This window comes from Hyperoodon ampullatus (assembly GCF_949752795.1).
Source record: "Hyperoodon ampullatus genome assembly, chromosome: 13".
Taxonomy (NCBI): Eukaryota; Metazoa; Chordata; class Mammalia; order Artiodactyla; family Ziphiidae; genus Hyperoodon; species Hyperoodon ampullatus.
The window spans coordinates 41,172,119-41,191,279 of NC_136926.1; the positions used below are offsets into that span (position 1 = coordinate 41,172,119).

A 19,161-nucleotide genomic window follows, 5' to 3' on the forward strand; every position below is an offset into this window, starting at 1 on the left:
CCACAGTATTTCTGGCTCTTATAAGTTACTTATTAGGTTATTAATATTGAATATATATTTATATAATATTTATAGTATATTAAGTTATTAATATACTTTTTTTTTTTGTGGTACGCGGGCCTCTCACTGTTGTGGCCTCTCCCGTTGGGGAGCACAGGCTCCAGACGCGCAGGCTCAGCGGCCATGGCTCACGGGCCCAGCCTCTCCGCGGCATGTGAGATCTTCCCGGACCGGGGCACGAACCCGTGTCCCCTGCATCGGCAGGTGGACTCTCAACACTGCGCCACCAGGGAAGCCCAATATACTTTTAATGCATGATGCATTACCATGACTCCGGGAGGGGATGGAGGAGCAATTCCAGATATTGTACATCTTCTATGTCTCTATACCTTTTGGGGACGCTGGCCATTCTTCTGTCAACATTGTTGTGTTCACTTTTAAAGCTGAGAATGCAAATCACACAGAAAGGAAATAGATTTCCCAGCATCACAAAATAAGTAGCATTCTAGAAATCCCATGAGAAGAGATAACCGTAAAACACGTACTTGTTCGTGGGTGACAAGTAGTAGGGAATGAGCGCCGTGTTTCAGCTCCAGTTCCCCGTCAAGCCTGCTGTGGTCCATCTCTCCCTTTTCTCGAATCCTACATCAGGTTTAACATTTCTACACCTGCTTTCCGAGGCTGCGTGAAAAACCTGAAGAAGACCACTGGTGTCGTTAGACTGAATGATACTGTGGGCGTAACAAAAAAGTGCTCGGAAGACTGGAAGGTAAGTGAAGAGTTCATTCAAAACCTCGCAAAGGAATGCTCCCCAGCTAACCCGTGCTTGGCATTCGTTAACACACCAACTTTTGACGTTTTCTGGTAGCACACAGTGTTACTGTGAACTGGTTCATTTATTACACTCCCCACGTACTTGCAAAACCTCTTCAGGCTTGCATATTAAATTTGTAGGAAAGTAGGAATACCAGCTGTACACACAAAAACGTACAGATGATTGGTAAATTATCATGCAGACAAGCAAACTATTTCTTCCCATGGATCACGTGGATTGGTTCAAGTGAGGTGACATAGGTTAAGATACTGTATTTCAGCCATGACATGATTACAGTGCCAGTAATTTATTCCGTGTTTTCGTTTCAGCTCGTGCGATCTGCCTCATTCTCCAGGGGAGGACACTTGAGCTTCACCAATTTGGACTTCCCATTGCCCAGCCACTTCCAGGCCTCCTTTGGGTTTCAGACCTTTCAACCCAGTGGCATCTTATTAAATCATCAGACAGGGGTATGAAATATTGCATGAATACTGAACAAGATTTAAACCTGACTCAAGGTTTGATGTCAAAAACAATAGAGGGATTTTGAAGGTAAATTTGTTAGGCATTTTATCTATCCTCACACAGTAAAGGCTATTGTGGATTTCAAACATGGAAGCTGTTGCCCATCCTGGGGTAGGTCCTAAAAGAAATCAGGCTTAGAAAATACATTATCGTTTACAGAATTGAATTTGTGTGTATTCTTGAACTCATTTTCATTCTTTTAGGTATATTTTGTGAGTGAAGGTGAATTAGAACTGTTACAAGTAATAATGTAGCTTTAATTTTTAGATCTAAGAAAAAAATCAGAATGTACCCCCATTATTCCTTTGTTATTCCACAAAAGGTAGCTCTTCAGATTCCTTTTTTAGCAGCAGCTAGTTGGACAATATTTACATCGGAGAATGGGAGAGAGTAAGGTCCTTTGCTCTTTGTTCCTGTACAACAAGCCACAGAGATTCTATAACTTAAGAGGATTTAGCCGGTGTGGTCATGTAAGCGTAAAAGTCAGCTAATACTCAGAAATCGCCTGGCGGAACGAGTGGGATTTTAAAATAGAAGTAGAAGTAGGACACTGTTCTTCTTGGATTTGTTTCTTCAGGATTGCCAGCACAATGGACAACTAGTATATGTTGAAAGGAAGGACGTAGCTGCCTCTGTGGTTATGTCGTAGTAGAACGCTTCTCCTCTCTTGCTATCTTTGTTCATCAGCAGTTCGAGATCTTTTTTTAAAAACAAAACCAATAAAAATACCCCTGAAAAAGCACATGCCAACATTTAGATTGTGAGAGTGGCTTTTCCATCAGAGCAGGATGTTTTGACCCAGCTCTTTTGACACACACTCCTTGTTTCCTCTACCAAGAGTGGGGACACTTAGTACCCAATATACAAAATGGTCCAAAACAGGGGGAAGAATGGGCTTAGCAAAAGATGAGATTAAAAAAAAAAAAAAAAAGATGAGATCACTCCTGGACAATGCAGGAACCCTTCAAATATCCTAGGAACACTGCCCTCAACTTCTTAATGGATTAGCTAAGGAATACATTTCAATTAGCCTTCTTTTATCCAGTTTATGATGAATATTGCCAATTGAAAAAAAAATCAACATAAAGTGAAATTGACAATGGCTATAACCACACACTATAAAAATTGTTTTAGGCTAAAAGCTCACTGACGAATCACATCTGGTTGAAAACTGCAAAAATCGTACATGGTAGGAAAAAAAATTAACAAAATTAAAATGACAACTGCTAAAACTACACACATTTTTAAAAATTAAGAGTTGACAGGGCCTCCCTGGTGGCGCAGTGGTTGAGAGTCCGCCTGCCGATGCAGGGGATACGGGTTCGTGCCCCGGTCTGGGAGGATCCCATATGCCGCGGAGCGGCTGGGCCCGTGAGCCATGGCTGCTGAGCCTGCGCATCCGGAGCCTGTGCTCCGCAACGGGAGAGGCCACAACAGTGAGAGGCCCGCATACCACAAAAAAAAAAAAAAAAAAAAAAAAAAAAAAAAAAAAAAAAGAGTTGACAGAAAGAATCAAATCATCTTGCCAAAATTTGGATCTTCAGAGTTTGACCTTGGAAAATTGAACGTCCTAGAAATTAGGATCCGAAAGTAAAAAATTCATGACTGAAGAGAAGCTATCGTTGTAGTTATCTATGAAAAAAAATTGATGAATCAAGTCTTCGTTGTAAAAATGTATTCAGAAGAACATCGATGCTGATGAAAATAACTTCAGCAAAATGAAAGTGAAAATAGGAAAATTTAGAAATATTTTAACTGTTTTGTATAATTGAGGGAGAAATTAAGGGACTTCCCTGGTGGTCCAGTGGTAAAGAATCTGCCCTCCAATCCAGGGGATGCGGGTTCGATCCCTGGTCAGGGAACTAAGATCCCACATGCCATGGAGCAACTAAGCCTGCCACGCCACAGCTACTGAGCTCATGCACCACAACTACAGAGCCCACGTGCCCTGGAGGCTGTGTGTCACAACTAGAGAGAGAAAAACCCGCAAGCCACAACTAGAGAGAAGCCCACGTGCCGCAACAAAGAGCCTGCGTGCCGCAACTAAGACCCAACGCAGCCAGTCAATCAATCAATCAATCAATTAAATAAATAAAATTTTAAAAAAGGAATGCCTGGATCAATTTATTTTAAAAATTTGATGGAGAAATTAAGGTGGTTTATGAATGTAGGTCCATAAAATGCTTTTGACAGATTCATCAGTGTTGGAATAATTTGCTTAAGATTTTTATATTCATAAATATGGAGTCCAAATATCCAAAAATAATCTTTAGATCAAAAGAGCAAAGTCAAAACATTGGGGTCAAAACATCCTGTGTACCTAGTTTTGATCATATATTCAGTATTAATACATTCATAATCATTAACTGCGGATGGATTGCACTGATGGGTACGTTCTGTGATGATTTCAGGCAAGCAGCCTACAGGTCACCCTGGAAGATGGCCACATTGAACTGAGCCGCAGGGACAGCAGCAGCCCAATTTTCACATCTCCACAGACGTACATGGATGGTTTACTGCATTACGTGTCCGTAATAAGCGACAACTCTGGGTGAGTGGAATGGCTCTTCTGCCAGAGCACGAAGAATTTTACTTTATTTTGTTTAATGGAATCTTCTAGTATCTTTTCTGAGAAATATTTGTCCTTAGCATTGACACTATTTTACTAGTAAATCTTGGCCTTCTTCCTGGTTTTATATCAATTTTCTCATTTAAAAAATCAACAGTTGGATGGATAAATAAATTGAGGTACATTCAAAATGGGAGAATGAGAATGAAAGATCTACAATTGTGCACGACGACACGGATGAACCTTGCACTAAAGCCTGAGTGAAACAGGTCACACGTGAAAGAGTTTGTCTCCCATGATTTCATTTATACAAAATTCAGAAGCAAGCAAAATCAATCTATTCTATCAGAATTCAGGATAGTGGTTACTCTTGGAAGGGGAGGAAGTCTAGAGATGAAAGGGAGCCCAGGCGGGGTGCCTGGGGTGCTGGCTGGTTCTGCTTCTGGCGATGTTGGTGTTTTCACATTTCAAAGATTCATTGAGCTGTGCACTTAAGATGTGTGCTTTCTGTACGTATATAGGCACACCTCGGAGATATCTGCAGGTTTGGTTCCAGAGCACCACAATAAAGCAAATGTCACAATAAAGCAAGTGTCACAGTAAAGCAAGCCACACAAAATTTTTGGTTTCCCAGTGCATATGAAAGTTATATTTACACTGTACTGTCTATTAAGTGTGCAGTAGCATCATGTCTTAAAAAATCCCCGATGTACATACCTTACTTAAAAAATACTTTGTTGTGGGCTTCCCTGGTGGTGCAGTGGTTGAGAGTCCGCCTGCCGATGCAGGGGACACGGGTTCGTGCCCCGGTCCGGGAGGATCCCACGTGCCGCAGAGCGGCTGGGCCCGTGAGCCATGGCCACTCAGCCTGCGCATCCGGAGCCTGTGCTCCGCAACGGGAGAGGCCACCACAGTGAGAGGCCCGCGTACCTCAAAAAAAAAAAAAAAAAAAAAAACTTTGTTGCTAAAAAATGCTAACCATCATTTGAGCCTTCAGGGGGTTGTGATCTTTTTGCTGGTGAAGGGTTTGAAATATTGTGAAAATTACCAAAATGTGACACCAAGACACAGAGTAAGCAAATGCTGTTGGAAAAATGGTGTCAATAGACTTGCTTGAGGCAGGGTTGCCACAGACGTTCAGTTTGTAAGAAACCGCAATATCTGCGAAGCATACTTTTAAAATGAAGTGCAATAAAACAAGGTATGCCTGTAGAGTACTTTAATAAAAATGTTATGTGCAAAATGAAACACGTGAAAAAAATTTAAATGCTCTTTAAAAATAGTTTAGTGAGTTATTTCAGGTAAAAGATTTTGAGTCTGAATCAAAGACACTCAGTTGCCCACCTGGCGAGAATCGTTTTCCACAGCTGTTCTCACTCCTGTTTTGTTTTCCTCCTCTTTTTTTAGGCTCCGGCTCCTCATTGATGACCAGCCTCTGAAAAATAACCAAAGGCTGCTAGGCTTTTCAAATTCCCAGCAATCCCTGCGTCTGGGCGGGAGTCAATTTGAGGGCTGCATCAGCAACGTTTTCATCCAGAGGTGGGTGCCGTTTTCTGTGCATGTACAGCTGATGAGAATGGCCTGCGACCCAGGGGACTTGTCATGGCGGGCTGCACGCCGCTCTCATCCCGCTGACTTTCAAGATGCCCTCTTTGGCACGATACACACATTAAAAGCAAACTAACTGAAAGCTTCTGGGCTCATCCTACCTTCGTAGGAGCAGCCTTGGAACACAACCTTGGAAGAGGTTTAATTAAAATTTACTTTCAGATTATGGCCTTTTTAGATAAGAGCAAAACTCTACCCTGGGCAGAGGGAGAGCCCGGGACTGGTCATGAACCTTAGGCAGCCTGTTACAAGCTTGTGAGCTGCCATCAGGGCTCAGCAATAATCATCAGATAAAGCAGATTTACCCGTGAGATTTTCCTACTGAAATGCAGTGAGATAAATCCTCCCACAAACTCACTTCTGAGGTTTCCTCTTGTTCACCGTCATTCTAGGTCATCCAGTGTCTGTGTTTGTCCTCTCTGCATATTTCATTTTCATACTTCTATGTGGCTCCCACTCCAAAGAACTATAATATTCTGGCTTTGCTGCAACACTGGCTGTTCAAGGCAATAAAAGTTTCCCAGGGCTTCCCTGCTGGCGAGGCATGGTGCTGGATATTTAAGGGAAGGCAGAGGTGGGCACAGCACATTCTCATCCGCTATGAGCCTGGTGTTTCCTCTAGATATCCTGTACGGGGAGGAGATGAAAGTTTATCCAGAAATCAGGACAGTAAGAATGTGTAGTTTTGAAACAAATCCTCCCCGCTAGTGTGTTTTCCTTGATATGTCAGCGTTCGTTTCTGCCCTCATTCCAGATTATCAGAGAGTCCCGAAGTCCTAGATTTGGCCAGTAAATCCACCAAGAGAGATGTGTCCCTGGGAGGCTGCAGTTTAAACGAATCACCTTTTCTAACGTTGCTTAAAGGGTCTACAAGGTTTAACAAAGCCGAGACTTTCAATATCCACCAGGTGAGTATCAAAAAACCTTACCCTGGGTTTTGCTTCTTTCCAGATGATTCTCATAAGAGAGTCCTGCCTCACCGGAGATGTTGGGGAGGGAGGGATGTAGGTCACCTGATCCGGTGGTGGCCAGTGCCTCCAGGAATAATGGGTCATCAACAGTTGGATTACACCAAAAGGTCAAAGTGGTTTTTGTTTTAGCTTTTATTTTGTATCTTGAACGTCTGACAATTTTTGCAGTCATAGAACAAATAGAACCTTGACTGCGGTTTCTCAATGTCTGCAGCTGATGTCTTGCTCTTTTGACACTTCTGCTGTGTCTCCAGCAAGTACAATGATTGTCTCTAGGATACAGGGCTCACGACCCTTCTCCTGCCCACAGACATTCCTCTGCCTGCATCCTATGACAAGATATACACATGCCCCCAGGCCTTGCCAAGACCAGTGTGGCTTGACCTTGACTGCACATTGGAGACACCTGGGGAGCTTTTAAAATCCCAATGCTTGGGTTGCATTCCACTCAATTAAGTCAGATGCTCTTCGGGTAGGTCCAAGCGGCAGGAGTTTGTAAAGCTCCCGGGTGATTCTAGTGTGTAGAACTAAGAGAGGCTGAAAGGAAAGGAAATTCCTTGTTTGGAGGAGTGCAAGCTTTGTCATACACTGAACACAGGGTTAGAACTTAAAAAATTCCTTGCTCTGCCTGAGGTCTACAATGTGACCTCCACATACCTGAGGTTACAATTAATATGATTAATGGATAACACTGAATACCTCCAATGTGCCAGGTGCTACGCTGAGCTCTTTAAGTGGATTTTCTTACTAAATCCGCACGTAACCGTATAGGAGAAGTACTATTACCAGCCACATCTCACAGAAAAGGATGCTGTGGCTTAGAAAGGTGAGCAGTTTGCCCAGGCTCCCACAGATGGAAGGCAGAGTTGGAATTCAAACCCAGGCAGCCTGACCCCAAAGCCCAGGCCCTCTCGAGAGCAATGCACTTCCATTCAACCCACGTTTCACTTAACATCAATCACATGCTGCTTGTCTGCCAATATTTCTCCTGCTGCACAATGATTTGGGGAGATGAAGAGATAGTACATAAAAAGAAGTGTTTTATGCTTTAAGAAGAAATATATTTCATAAATCCCAAAGGGTTGTCATTTTACTCTTAGGAAAAGAACACCTTTAGACCTGCCCGCTCAGGAATGAAGTCATAGATTCATTTATTTCCCTGTAATGCTGAGAGTTACTGAGAGATTAAATTAGCACAGTGATGGTGGAGATGGAGCGAAGGAATGGATTCAAAGCTATATAGAAGATGGAATGTACGAGACTCATATAATAATTGAAGGTGGGCGGCAAGGGAGAGGTGGGAGTTAATATAATTCTGAGGCATCTGGATGGAGGGAGAAGCCAGTTATGAAGAGATGAAAAAGACAAGCCTTTGGAGGGAACGAGAATGAGTGGAGTTTGTGGCATATTGAGTGACAGGTGCCTCAACCACGTGGAAAGCTGGTGGGAGACTGTCAGGTGTCTCTGGGGGCCTCAGCAGAGAGAGTGGGACTGGGGCTATTGATGTGGGAGCCCCAGTGAATACACTGTATTTAATGTTCCCCCTGTTCCATGCAAGCCCCCAGATTAGGTGGAATAAGACATTAATTCTGCCTCCAAAAGCCCAATGACAGAGACAAGGCAACTAAGCTTTGTGGTTAAGTACTGGATTTTGGTGTCAGACTTCCTGGCTTTGTCACTTACTACGTGTGTGATCTTGAATGATTATCTAACCTCCCTGTGGGTCTATTTCCTGCAGCGTAAATGAGGATGTAGAACAGTACGATCTCATGGTGTTGTGAGGGTTCATGAGGTAATAAATATAAAATGCGTGGCGCGCGGTAGGCGTGCAATAACTATTAGCTGTTATCATTATTATGCACACTAATAACCTAAGTGAAGGGGACAAAACGTGCTACAGGAGTGGCACGCCAGGTATTTTCCTGCTACAGAGATCAGGGGGGTTCCTCTGGAGGAGGTGAGACAGAGACTGGGTCTGGAGCATGGGTTGAGTTTAGATGAGTGAATGTTGTTGCTACGTGAGCAGAAGCCCAAAGCTGGGAGGCAGGGTGTGGTGGAACTCGCAGGTGTAGATGCTCTACATGCATTCTCTCTGATCTTCACAAGCCTTCACTCTCTCTCTTTCAGTTCCCACCACACCCCTGTGAGAGCAGAATAGAATGCCAACTTTACACATCAGGAAATTGAGTCTCAGAGAGGTTAAAAGAAAAATTTGCCCAAGGGCACCCAGTAAGTAAACTGTAGAGTCAGAATTGAAACTCAGGGCTACGGAACCCCAAAGAATGTGCTCTTCATAGGCACTTGCTCAGGGGGAGGTAAGCTCAGAGTCCCATGCTGCAGCCGGATCAGACAAGCCTCAGGTGGCCTGATGTAATTTTGACATTTTTTCTGTAGTCAGTGTGAAGCCATTGAAAGGAGTGCTTTAAGCCATGTTTAAAGACTAATAAACTGGCAGCAGCCTATGGAATGGTTTGGCCTAGGAAAGTTCTACAGACGTAACATCAAACTGGCAAAGTACTGGAATGGTCCAGGCAAGACAGTCAGCAGCCTGACTTTCAGGTAGAGGGACTGGGAGTGAAAGGGAAGGAGTGGAAACAAAATATGTCCCGGAGATGAACAGTAGGACATGGAAACAGAGCACGTGCAAGAGGCCAGGTAGGAGGGTGTCCATGATGACCAAGGTGTGAGGCCTGGGTGCCTTGAAGGATGATGCTGCCATTAAGAGAATTAAGGAGAAGTTGGTACCAAGAGTGTCTATGAAAACTGTTCATCTTGATGTTACTGCTGCTGACACACAAGAATCTTTCAGGAAGGGAGTGGGCCCCACTGGTGTGAGCCCCCGGCAGGAAGCTCCTGGAGGATCCAGGTCTGGCTGTGATTTTAAACAACTCACTTAACTTTCTGGTGATGGAACATCTCCACTCAGCAGATAACTGGTATTAAGTCTGCATCCCAAGCACCCTATCCAGGAATCTGGTCAGGTTGGAAAACCTGATCCTGAAGGAATCTGAATCTGTTAGGAAGATTTCAGCTGCTAGGGCTTAACCCTCTGTGGGGATCTATAGTGTCACATTAAGGGACAGCTTGAGGATGAGTGTGCTGCAGGCCTGGCCCACGGGACTGGGCTCTGCTTCCCCATAGCCATCCTGGCTCCATCCCAGCTCCATCCCGCACAGTTCGGGGCTACGGACAGGGCGTTCCCTCACCAGAAGCACAGATCTGTGGCTTTCTCTCAATTCTGGAAGGAAACATTTCTCAGAGGCCCCGCCCCCTGACCACCTCTTAAGGCACATTGGCCAGGAGGGTGTCACATGCTCATTCCTGAACCAATCCCCAGCAGGGAGAATTCCCATCACTGGCTTCCATGAATGGAGAGCCCCACTGAGCCCTGAGCCCCATGGGAGGGACCGTGGACCCCTCATCAAAATCTGGGCTTTGCAGCAGAGAAAAGAGGGGGAAGGGCTGGAGAGTCTCAGTTCCTTCCAACAACTTTTCTAGTCTCATGTGATGTTTATTATGCTTGTTTTTCTGCATTAAAACTCATTCCTGTTAAAAAGTTCAAAGCATCGTCCAGGTCAGGAGAGACTTCTGTGTGTGGGTCAACTCTGAGGAAAGCGGGGACAGGCTGTGGTCCCCTCCTGTTCTCTGGGTTCTTTCATGGCCCTGATGCTAAAGCCCAAGTGAATGGCCTGGAGGGGAGATGGCAGATTGGCGGCTCCAGGTCCCCTGGCTGTCTGTGTGGGCCTCAGTGCTGCTGGCCATCTGCTGGCCCTCCTGAGGGACACTGTGGTTCTTCCGAAGCTCCATGGAGGAGAGGTGCTCTGGGTGTCCACTGGTCCTACGTATAGCAGACCTGTGTAGGATGGGAATAACATGCATCCTCCCTAAGGATGAATTCATCTCTATTGAATTCAGCTCTTAGGATCAAAAGTCAAAACTGAGCAAGGCACTTAGCAAGATAGGCATTTTCCAACTCTTGCCCCTGATAATCAGCTGTCCTGATTTTTTTGTTTCTCTCCCACACAGCCATTGTGTGACACGCCAGCCGCCTCCCCAAGGAGCTTGAAGGTGAGGGGAGATGCCCAGTCTTGCCCACCACTTCCAGAGACCCAGGCCAGCCACGGAGCCCTCAGGTTTGGGGGCAGTCCCACCAGCCACTTGCTATTCATGCTTCCCCAGGAGTTGCTGAAACCCAGGTATTATTTCATTTTCCTGTCCCAAGCCAACTCAGAATCTGATTCTACCCTAGGGCAGGCTAGCCAGCACGACAGCAGGCACCTGTCACCAATGAAGGGGGCACTACCACGTTTGCGAAAAGAGGTGCTGGCCTACCTGAGACACAGAGCCTGGGGGCCCGAGCCTGCTTCCTCCCCGCAACTGGGAGGCACACATGACACATGCTGCTCAGAGGCTGAAACAATCAGCTCGGCTCTGGTTTAGAATTGACAGCGTTCTAAAAATAAGGCTGATATTTCTTTCCAAAGGTGCTATTTATTTCTATGATAAATCACCTTTCTTCTCCTGCATTCTACAGTTAGAGGAAAATCATTCTTTTAGGAAGACTCGGTGCCAGATCCATCATTTTTAGAGAATACATTTGGATTTTTTGTGCTAACAAGTTGGATCTCTTTTGGGGAGGAGGGAATGAGCAGAGATATTATATTAATTCTGTCAGAAAAAAAAAGTAGGAAAACAAGGCTTGTCATTTTCATGTGATTCGAAGGAGACATAAATAAAAAGGTGCCCAAAATTCCTTTACGACTTCTCTACAGAGGCAGAATGGCCCAGCGGTCCAAAAGACCTGGCTTTAAGACCTTGGCTTTCAATCCACCCACTTAGCCACTTGCTGGCTGCATGACCTCAGGCCACAGGCCAGTTCAGGTCCTGGGGATGCAGAGGTCAAGATGGGATCAGATGTGCAACGGAGTTATTATTCCTGTGCAGAATAAAAGGGGGAGAGCAGGAGCTGGCAAGGAGAGCCTTCAGCTGAGACACAGGCCTGAGGCCTGTGAAAGGAGAGGGAAAGGCAGGCGTGGGTGGGACAAGCCTCAGACAGCAGGGAAGCTCCAAGGGAGTCAGGCAGGCCGGTGGGCATCACAGGCAAAGATCACCCTGTAGAAGAGTCCAGCGTTGGGCACCATGGCCCGGCTCTAGTTCTGCCGCTGAGCTCGGTGCTTGGCTGGGGGTCACCTGTGTGCCACTGAGGTTCTGAGAGCGTGGCAGCTGCGGGCTGCCAGGCCGCCATGCCCCTGCAGCAGGGTCTCCTGAAGGGAATTCTGAGCTGCAGCTCCACGGCCGCCGCAGGCTGCTGTTCAACTTTTCTAAGCCTCAGCTTCCTCTCCATAACCTTGGCATAATTATGCCTGTTTTTGCAAATTGCCACACCTCTTCGAACCTCAGTTTTCTCATCAGTTAAGTGGGGTTGATAATGTTTCCCTTGCAGGGAGGAGAGGTCATTGCTTGTAATGAGCTGGCCCTTGGAGGTGCACTCAGTAAGCAAGTGCATGATTCACAGGCAGGTGTGAAGGCTGGAAAGGGGAGGGGCCGAGTTCTAAAGGAGACCCTTGGCCAGCTGCTGGCATCTCCAGTAGATCCATGGCAATTCTGGGGATCCCTGATTTGCCAAAACTGTGCTAGTCGGAGACAGACAGATGGCAGAAGCGGTGACCCTCTCAGCCCCTCCCGGGACTGTTCCACTCCACATCACTGCTCTGTTGGTCAAGATGACCGTAATGACAACAGTCTCCCTGCAGATGCTGCCCACGCTGTCCTCTTCCCGGCCTCCCGACCCTCCGCCCCCCCACCTCTGCCCTCCCCCTCCCTCCGTGGCCCCTTTCTTACATCTTCTCTCTCAGCACATTCACTGTGGTGAGTTATCCGGCTTCTTCTGATGATTCGACCCCAGCATCTTCCTGTCCAAAACTGAATTATATATGATAAATGGAAAAAGTAACATTCTTAAAGGAAAGCAGGAAGAAAATAATCCTTAGTAAATATAATTTAAAGATTATTTTAGTCCCCAGTATTGTAGCAATCAGAGTATATTTTCAGGATGTTGCAAGATTTGGATTATTCTATTATTCTCATTCTGGTTTCTATTCTAGAAACTTTTGGCCTCTCCTGTAAAACCCTGTACCACTATTTTAACCTCTTGGTGAATGTATAAAAATGCTACTTTGCTCTCTGCCTTTCCCTCCTATCCTCTAGCAATAAAGACTCATAGCTACAGTGTCATATGCCAGGATTTGAAGCTACTGATGTCATTTTTGGGTGTTAGTCAGTTAGTCTTTTCTGAAAGAAAATTGCTTTAAGAAATAATTCTGGAAAGCAAATGTCAAGTCTAATAACCAAGCCCGCATATGTAAAGTACTTTCATTCTGTAGCAAGTTCTACTGTCCTTAAATTGGCTAACCCTCGTTCTCCAAACCTCCGCACTAATACACAGCTACACCAAGAGAACTACTGAGCCGTGTCACCATCGGGTTGGTTTAATTTCACAAATATAGATTTCTTTTGCATTTTGAAGAACTATACCCTCAAGGAGACTTGCAGGTCTGAAGAATGAAAGTGCATGTCCGTGTTGGCTCAGTATTAAAAAGCAAACAGATGTAGCAGTGTAATTATTTCTTCCACTTCCTGATTCTGCCTCCGCATTTTCCATTTGCCATTTAATTCAATTCAGTAACTATTTCTTGAGGGCCTCCTGTGTATCATGCACTGGGGATACAGCTTTAAGCAGGATAGACCCCGTTCCTGCCCTCTGTCTGGTGTGCACTTGGACACAAACCACAAGGAATGGGTGATGACAGCCTTTTTTTTTTTTTTTCTTTTTTTGGCTGCGCCACGTGGCATGCGGAAACTTAGTCCCCAACCAGGGATGGAACCCATGCCCCCTGCAGTGGTAGCGCAGAGTCTTAACCACTGGACCACCAGGGAAGTCCCTGATGGTAGCCTGTTGACACCCATATCTCCCATTACCTTTTCCCAGTACACTTTTAGGCACCCCCTCAGGCACCTACACACCACAAACCACTCAAAGAATGAACCATCCATTGCTGCGTTCCCAGTGCCCACCATGGTGCCTTGTACATACAGCCCACTCATTAAATATTTGTTGAATGAATGAATAAATGGATGGATGGATGGATGGATGGATGTGAGTTTTCATAGAAAGTAAAGCTTGCTTAGCCACATGTACCTATGATATGTAACCATCATGCAAAGGAATATTAACTTTCACTCTCTGCTTTTACTGCATGATGCTTGCTTAATTCCTGTTCCACCATAGATGAGGTATTAAGGTCCGAGAAACGTTAAGGGTAGGTGGGAGAAGGTGGATCTGGACTTCTGCGCCACTGTGTTAAATATGTCTTACGGGAAGAAAATGCTTACCTGATGCTTAAATCAAATCCTTGTTATTCAAGTTGTCCCCCGACTTCTCCTCACGACTTTCCTCTCCCTGCATGTATACAAAGTAGGAAGCATATTCACTGGGTTTAACAATCGAGGCTGCTTGGTGAAATAAGCCAGTTGCAAAAAAGACAAATACTGTGTGATTCCACTTCTATGAAGCACCTAGAATAGTCAAATTGATAGAGACAGAAAGCAGAATGGTGGTTACCAGGTGCTGGTGGGAGGAGAGAATGCAGAGTTGTTGTTTAATGTGTAGAGAGTTTCAGTTTTACAAGATGAAAAGAGTTCCGGAGATTGGCTGCACAACAGTGTGAAGGTACTTAACACTACTGAACTGTACTCTTAAAAATGGTTAAGATGGTAAACTTTATGTTTGGTATATTTTACCATAATTTTCTAAAATGTAGATTTTTTTTTTTTTTTTTTGGTACGCAGGCCTCTCACTGTTGTGGCCTCTCCCGTTGAGGAGCACAGGCTCTGGACGTGCAGGCCCAGCGGCCATGGCTCACGGGCCCAGCCGCTCCGCGGCATGTGGCATCTTCCCGGACCAGGGCACGAACCCGTGTCCCCTGCATCGGCAGGCGGACTCTCAACCATGGTGCCACCAGGGAAGCCCTAAAATGTAGATTTTTTTTTAAAGTAAGGCATCTTCCTTCTTGCCATGTGCTGGGACTTACCGCCACTAGCTGAGTTTGTCATAAAACTTCCTCTTATCTCCCAATATGGTAAGGAAATTATACAACAAAACTTTTAGCAGCTGAAATACAATGGCTTTTAAAAATTCCCAAAGAGATGGGCCGTTTAATCAAGAAGTGCCTTAGTTTATTCATTTAAATAATGAGGTTGTAGGGTTTTGTTCCTCACTGTCTCTCCCAGCTATGGAGATTTGAAGAAACACTAAAAACCTCTTATTTTCCATCTTCACCTTTTGCTTTCTTTTCCCCACAGGTCACAGTTTGCTGTGGACTTGCAGACAACGGCGTCCAGAGGGCTCGTGTTTTACACAGGCACTAAGAACTCCTTTATGGCTCTTTATCTTTCGAAAGGACGTCTGGTCTTTGCACTGGGGGCAGGAGGGAAACAACTGAAGCTCAAAAGCAAAGAGAAGTACAGTGACGGGAAGTGGCACACGGTGAGAGCTGGGGCTGTCCTAGAACCTCTGCTGGGGCCAAGTTCACTGCTGAATAGCTGAAGACGGGAGTCTCAGCGTTCTTCCCAACAAGAGGGCACAAGCACTGGGAGAGCTCATGGGGTCAGAGGCACTGAGCGCCCCAGCGCCTCAGCCCCAGAGACTCCTGCACATGCCGTGTGTGGATGTCATCCTAAATGCCAAGACGGACTTTCCTCCCTGCTTCTTTACCCGCCACCCCCAACCCCCCATGCACCTCCCTGGGCTGCACCACTCCCCTTGCCTATTCCCACCCTTTGCTCCCTGGACCATTTCTCTCCTTCAGGACAGTTTCCAGTCTCCAGGTCCCCTGTGAGTCTGGAATGCCTTCTCTGTAGCTCAGGTGTAAGCACCCACATCCCTAGCATCTCAGCTCTTGCCTGAAGGCATCCCAGGGTTAAAGAAATACAGTTTAAGGCAAGAAGGGACCTATATTTTTTTTTTTACTGATGAGGGAATTGGAACTCAGAAAACTTAAGTGACTTGATAAGTTACACTCACTCAGTTATTCAACAAATATGTAATAAGCTGCCATCCTGGAGCACTTAAACAAAAAAATCCCCAACATAATGTCAGCTACTGCTTTGAGAAAACACTAAAGCAAGGTAAGGAAGTGGCCGAGTAGGGAGACTGTTTCAAATAGCGCAATAAAAGAAGGCCTCCTCCAAGAGATGACAATCATATAAAGTTATAGGAAGGATTTCCAGGTAGAGGGAAGAGCAAGTACAAAGACCCTAAGTTAGGAATTAGCTGAATGAACAGAACAGAAAGGATAAGAAGTGGGATTCAAGAGTGAGGCAGGGGGACTTCCCTGCTGGCACAGTGGTTAAGAATCCACCTGCCAATGCAGGGGACACGGGTTCGAGCCCTTGTCCAGGAAGAGCCCACATGCCGCGAAGCAACTAAGCCCGTGCGCCACAACTACTGAGCCTGTGCTCTAGAGCCTGTGAGCCACAACTACTGAAGCTCATACGCCTAGAGCCCATGCTCTGTAACAAGAGAAGCCACCGCAATGAGAAGCCAGCGCACCACAATGAAGAGTAGCCCCCACTCGCAACAACTAGAGGAAGCCCATGCACAGCAACGAAGACCCAACGCAGCCAAAAATAAATACATTAATTAATTTAAAAAAAAAAAGAGGGAGGCCCAGGTCATTTAAGCATTGAAGGCCAAGGTGAGGATTTGGGATTTTATTCTGAGTCTCTCTGAAGCTTTTAGAGAGTCTAAAACTAAAAAAGCGTTACACAAACAGATTGATATTTTCAAAACCCTCCTTAGCTAAAGTGTCTAAAAGGGAGTAAAAATAGAAGTAAGTAGACCAGATGGATGCTATTGCCTTTGGTTCAAGAGGCTGAGGTAGAGGGGGAGAGAGTAGACCACCCAGGATGTGTTCTAAAGGCAGAGCCAAGAGGGTTGGCTGATGGAAAGAGAGGAGTCAACATCAAGTCCTGTGATTTGGGACCAGTGATTGGGTCAATAGTGGAACCTTTGCTGAGAGGGAGAAGATGGGCAGGAGGTGGGTGTCGCTGGGCAAGAGTGGGAGCTCTGTTGTCAACATCCTGCGGTTGAGCTGCCTATCAGACATTCAAGCCCAGGTGTCAGTAGATAGTAGAGGCCAGAGGTCACAGCTGGGCATCTACACTGGGGAGTCATTAGTGAATAGTCTCGTAGCCATGAGGTGGCAGAGTCCACACCAGAGCCCAGGGATCCCGACTTTTAGCAAAGAGTTTAAAACACTTGATCCTCTTGTTGGAAGAGGAGTTGCCATTGGCCCCTTGCTCCAGGACCCCTGCTCAGAGGAGCATGTGACTTTCTCCCGTCTCAGCTCTGTACACTCTCTTCCTTCCTCTCTGTTGCATGGATGTATGTTTATTTATGATCCTTTGGTTCTTCAGTTATTTACCTTTTGTATAAGTTTCCAGTCACTTATATATTTTTGTTCACTTCTGAGAAATCTTTTTTTAGTTCATGTTTTAAGCTCACTGTTTAATATCTGACATAATCTCACAAAATGATGATGATGATGACACTGTGGAGAAAACTCTGATTTTTCAAAGCTACTTGAAGGGACAGAAAAAGTTTAAAAAACAATTTCCTGTGACCACTAATAAACTACAGTGCTAGTTGTCAAAGGTAAGAATATGATTAATGTATTTTCTTTATCCTTAAGGTGGCATTTGGGCAAGATGGAGAAAGGGGGCGCTTGGTTGTGGATGGTCTGAGGGCCCGGGAGGGAAGTTTGCCTGGAACTTCCACCGTCAGCCTCAGAGGACCAGTTTACCTGGGATCGTCTCCATCAGGGAAACCAAAGGTAAATAGTTACGCTTCAGAGCCACAGATAAGAACAAGTTTCCCTATAAGCTTTATAATTATACCATATATTCAAGGATATCAAAATACTTTAAATTATTTTAATAACTGAATCTGTATTTTAATGTTATTTGGTGACTGAAATAAAATTATCTCAAGAACCAAACTTGGGGAAAATTTGGGCTAAGGAGAAAGTCACAAGTCTGTCTGTCCCCAAGAAGGAGGGGTGCGTACCAGGATTTGTCAGGTTCAAAGGCTCTGATGGGACCGTGGCCCCAGGGTGGCGTTCTGTGGGTGCCCTCCCCCTGTCTTCTCCACATGGCCAGAGGGCTCACTGCCCCTGATTACTTGGCGTGTCTGAACCCACCTGTCACTCTTCTCCCAAATTTGCCTTTTTTGCCCACAAAGTGAAGATGGCCCGTCAACAGCTCCAGCCCAGGAACTGTCCTCCTCCAAATGCGCTGCCAGGCGCTGAGCCCCTCCTGCCCCTTCCCACTCCGCTGGTGCCCATTCTGGTGTGATGTGTGCTAGCAGCTGGGGGGAAGGGCCGAGACTCAAATCTGGGCCAGAAATGGATGTAATCAAAGCAGGTCACTTCTGCCAGCGTGGATTCTAGGCGGTCAGGCTAACCTGGCCTTGACCTTGGTGTCTCCACAGGGCTCAGCCTGGCCCACTTGAGTTTTGCACTGTGGTTTGGGCCAAAGCCCCAGCAAGTCAAAGTACTGTTTTACTTTGTTGTATGTAATAACTTTTATATATGTATCATAAATAATATATAACATAGTATAGTATATGTATTATGGTCTCTAATACATATGTAACGTATAACATATTAATAATTGCTCAAGAGGATACTCAATGTTTGCTTTTCTGCAACCTCTGTACCTTTTTCCCTCTCAGAGAAATCACAGGATGGGGTAGTGATCCAGGGGCACAATTTGGGTGCTCTTTTTTTTTTTTTTTTTTTTTTTTTTTGTGGTACATGGGCCTCTCATTGCTGTGGCCTCTCCCATTGCGGAGCACAGGCTCCAGACGCGCAGGCTCAGCGGCCATGGCTCATGGGCCCAGCCGCTCCCCGGAATGTGGGATCTTCCCAGACCGGGGCATGAACCTGCGTCCCCTGCATCAGCAGGCAGACTCTCAACCACTGCGCCACCAGGGAAGCCCTGGGTGCTCTTTTGACTTGGGTAAATCACACTCAACATCCTAAAATCTGAGACAATCAGTGGCACCCCATTTACAACATCCTTTACAAGCAAGGTCCTATTCGCAGCCTTCCTTCAACCTGAGGGTGCAAACCACTGAATACCCTCCTCCATATCCTTTCAAAGGGCAGGCAACATCCAATCAACCAGTGGCTGCCTCCAAGTACCAAAACATGCAGCCAGTCTTTGGTGATTCCGTGTTGGGTTATGGCGTGAACTGGAGAGCCGGAGCGTGGTGTCAGATACAGACTCTTTGTTATACATGATGGCAAATCTGAAGAAACTAACATTTCTTAGGGGCCCCAATCAGTACTTTATAGTTGACGCTGACACCACATGCATCTATAATACCACTAGATTCCCTTAAAATTATCATGGCTTGCATCCATCGTGTACGATTCTAGAGTCCTAAAGGCATTTACTCCAGAAGAGAGTAGAGGGATTTTGTTCAGTGATTTATTAACTTTTTTGAGAATTTCATGAAAGCTATAGCCCCTTTCTCCAGGAAAATACACAGACATCTGGTATATAATTTAAGGGATCAGAGAACCCCAGAAGCTCATCCCTGAGCTCCACGC

The 19,161-nt window shown here is 45.6% G+C and overlaps 1 protein-coding gene across 4 annotated transcripts in view; it reads left to right on the forward strand.

Moving 5' to 3' along the window:
* The window catches only part of LAMA3 (laminin subunit alpha 3), a gene marked incomplete at its 5' end in the record, with an annotated part of 254,689 nt that overhangs the window by 229,529 nt on the left and 5,999 nt on the right, over positions 1-19,161 (forward strand). For all 4 annotated transcript variants that reach the window (XM_079717942.1, XM_079717943.1, XM_079717944.1 and 1 more), the window contains 8 exons: positions 652-769; positions 1,144-1,284; positions 3,751-3,890; positions 5,316-5,447; positions 6,271-6,424; positions 10,514-10,683; positions 14,849-15,032; positions 17,239-17,379. In XM_079717942.1, the coding sequence (XP_079574068.1) occupies positions 652-769; positions 1,144-1,284; positions 3,751-3,890; positions 5,316-5,447; positions 6,271-6,424; positions 10,514-10,683; positions 14,849-15,032; positions 17,239-17,379 (1,180 nt within the window). The remainder of the gene's footprint in view (positions 1-651; positions 770-1,143; positions 1,285-3,750; positions 3,891-5,315; positions 5,448-6,270; positions 6,425-10,513; positions 10,684-14,848; positions 15,033-17,238; positions 17,380-19,161) is intronic.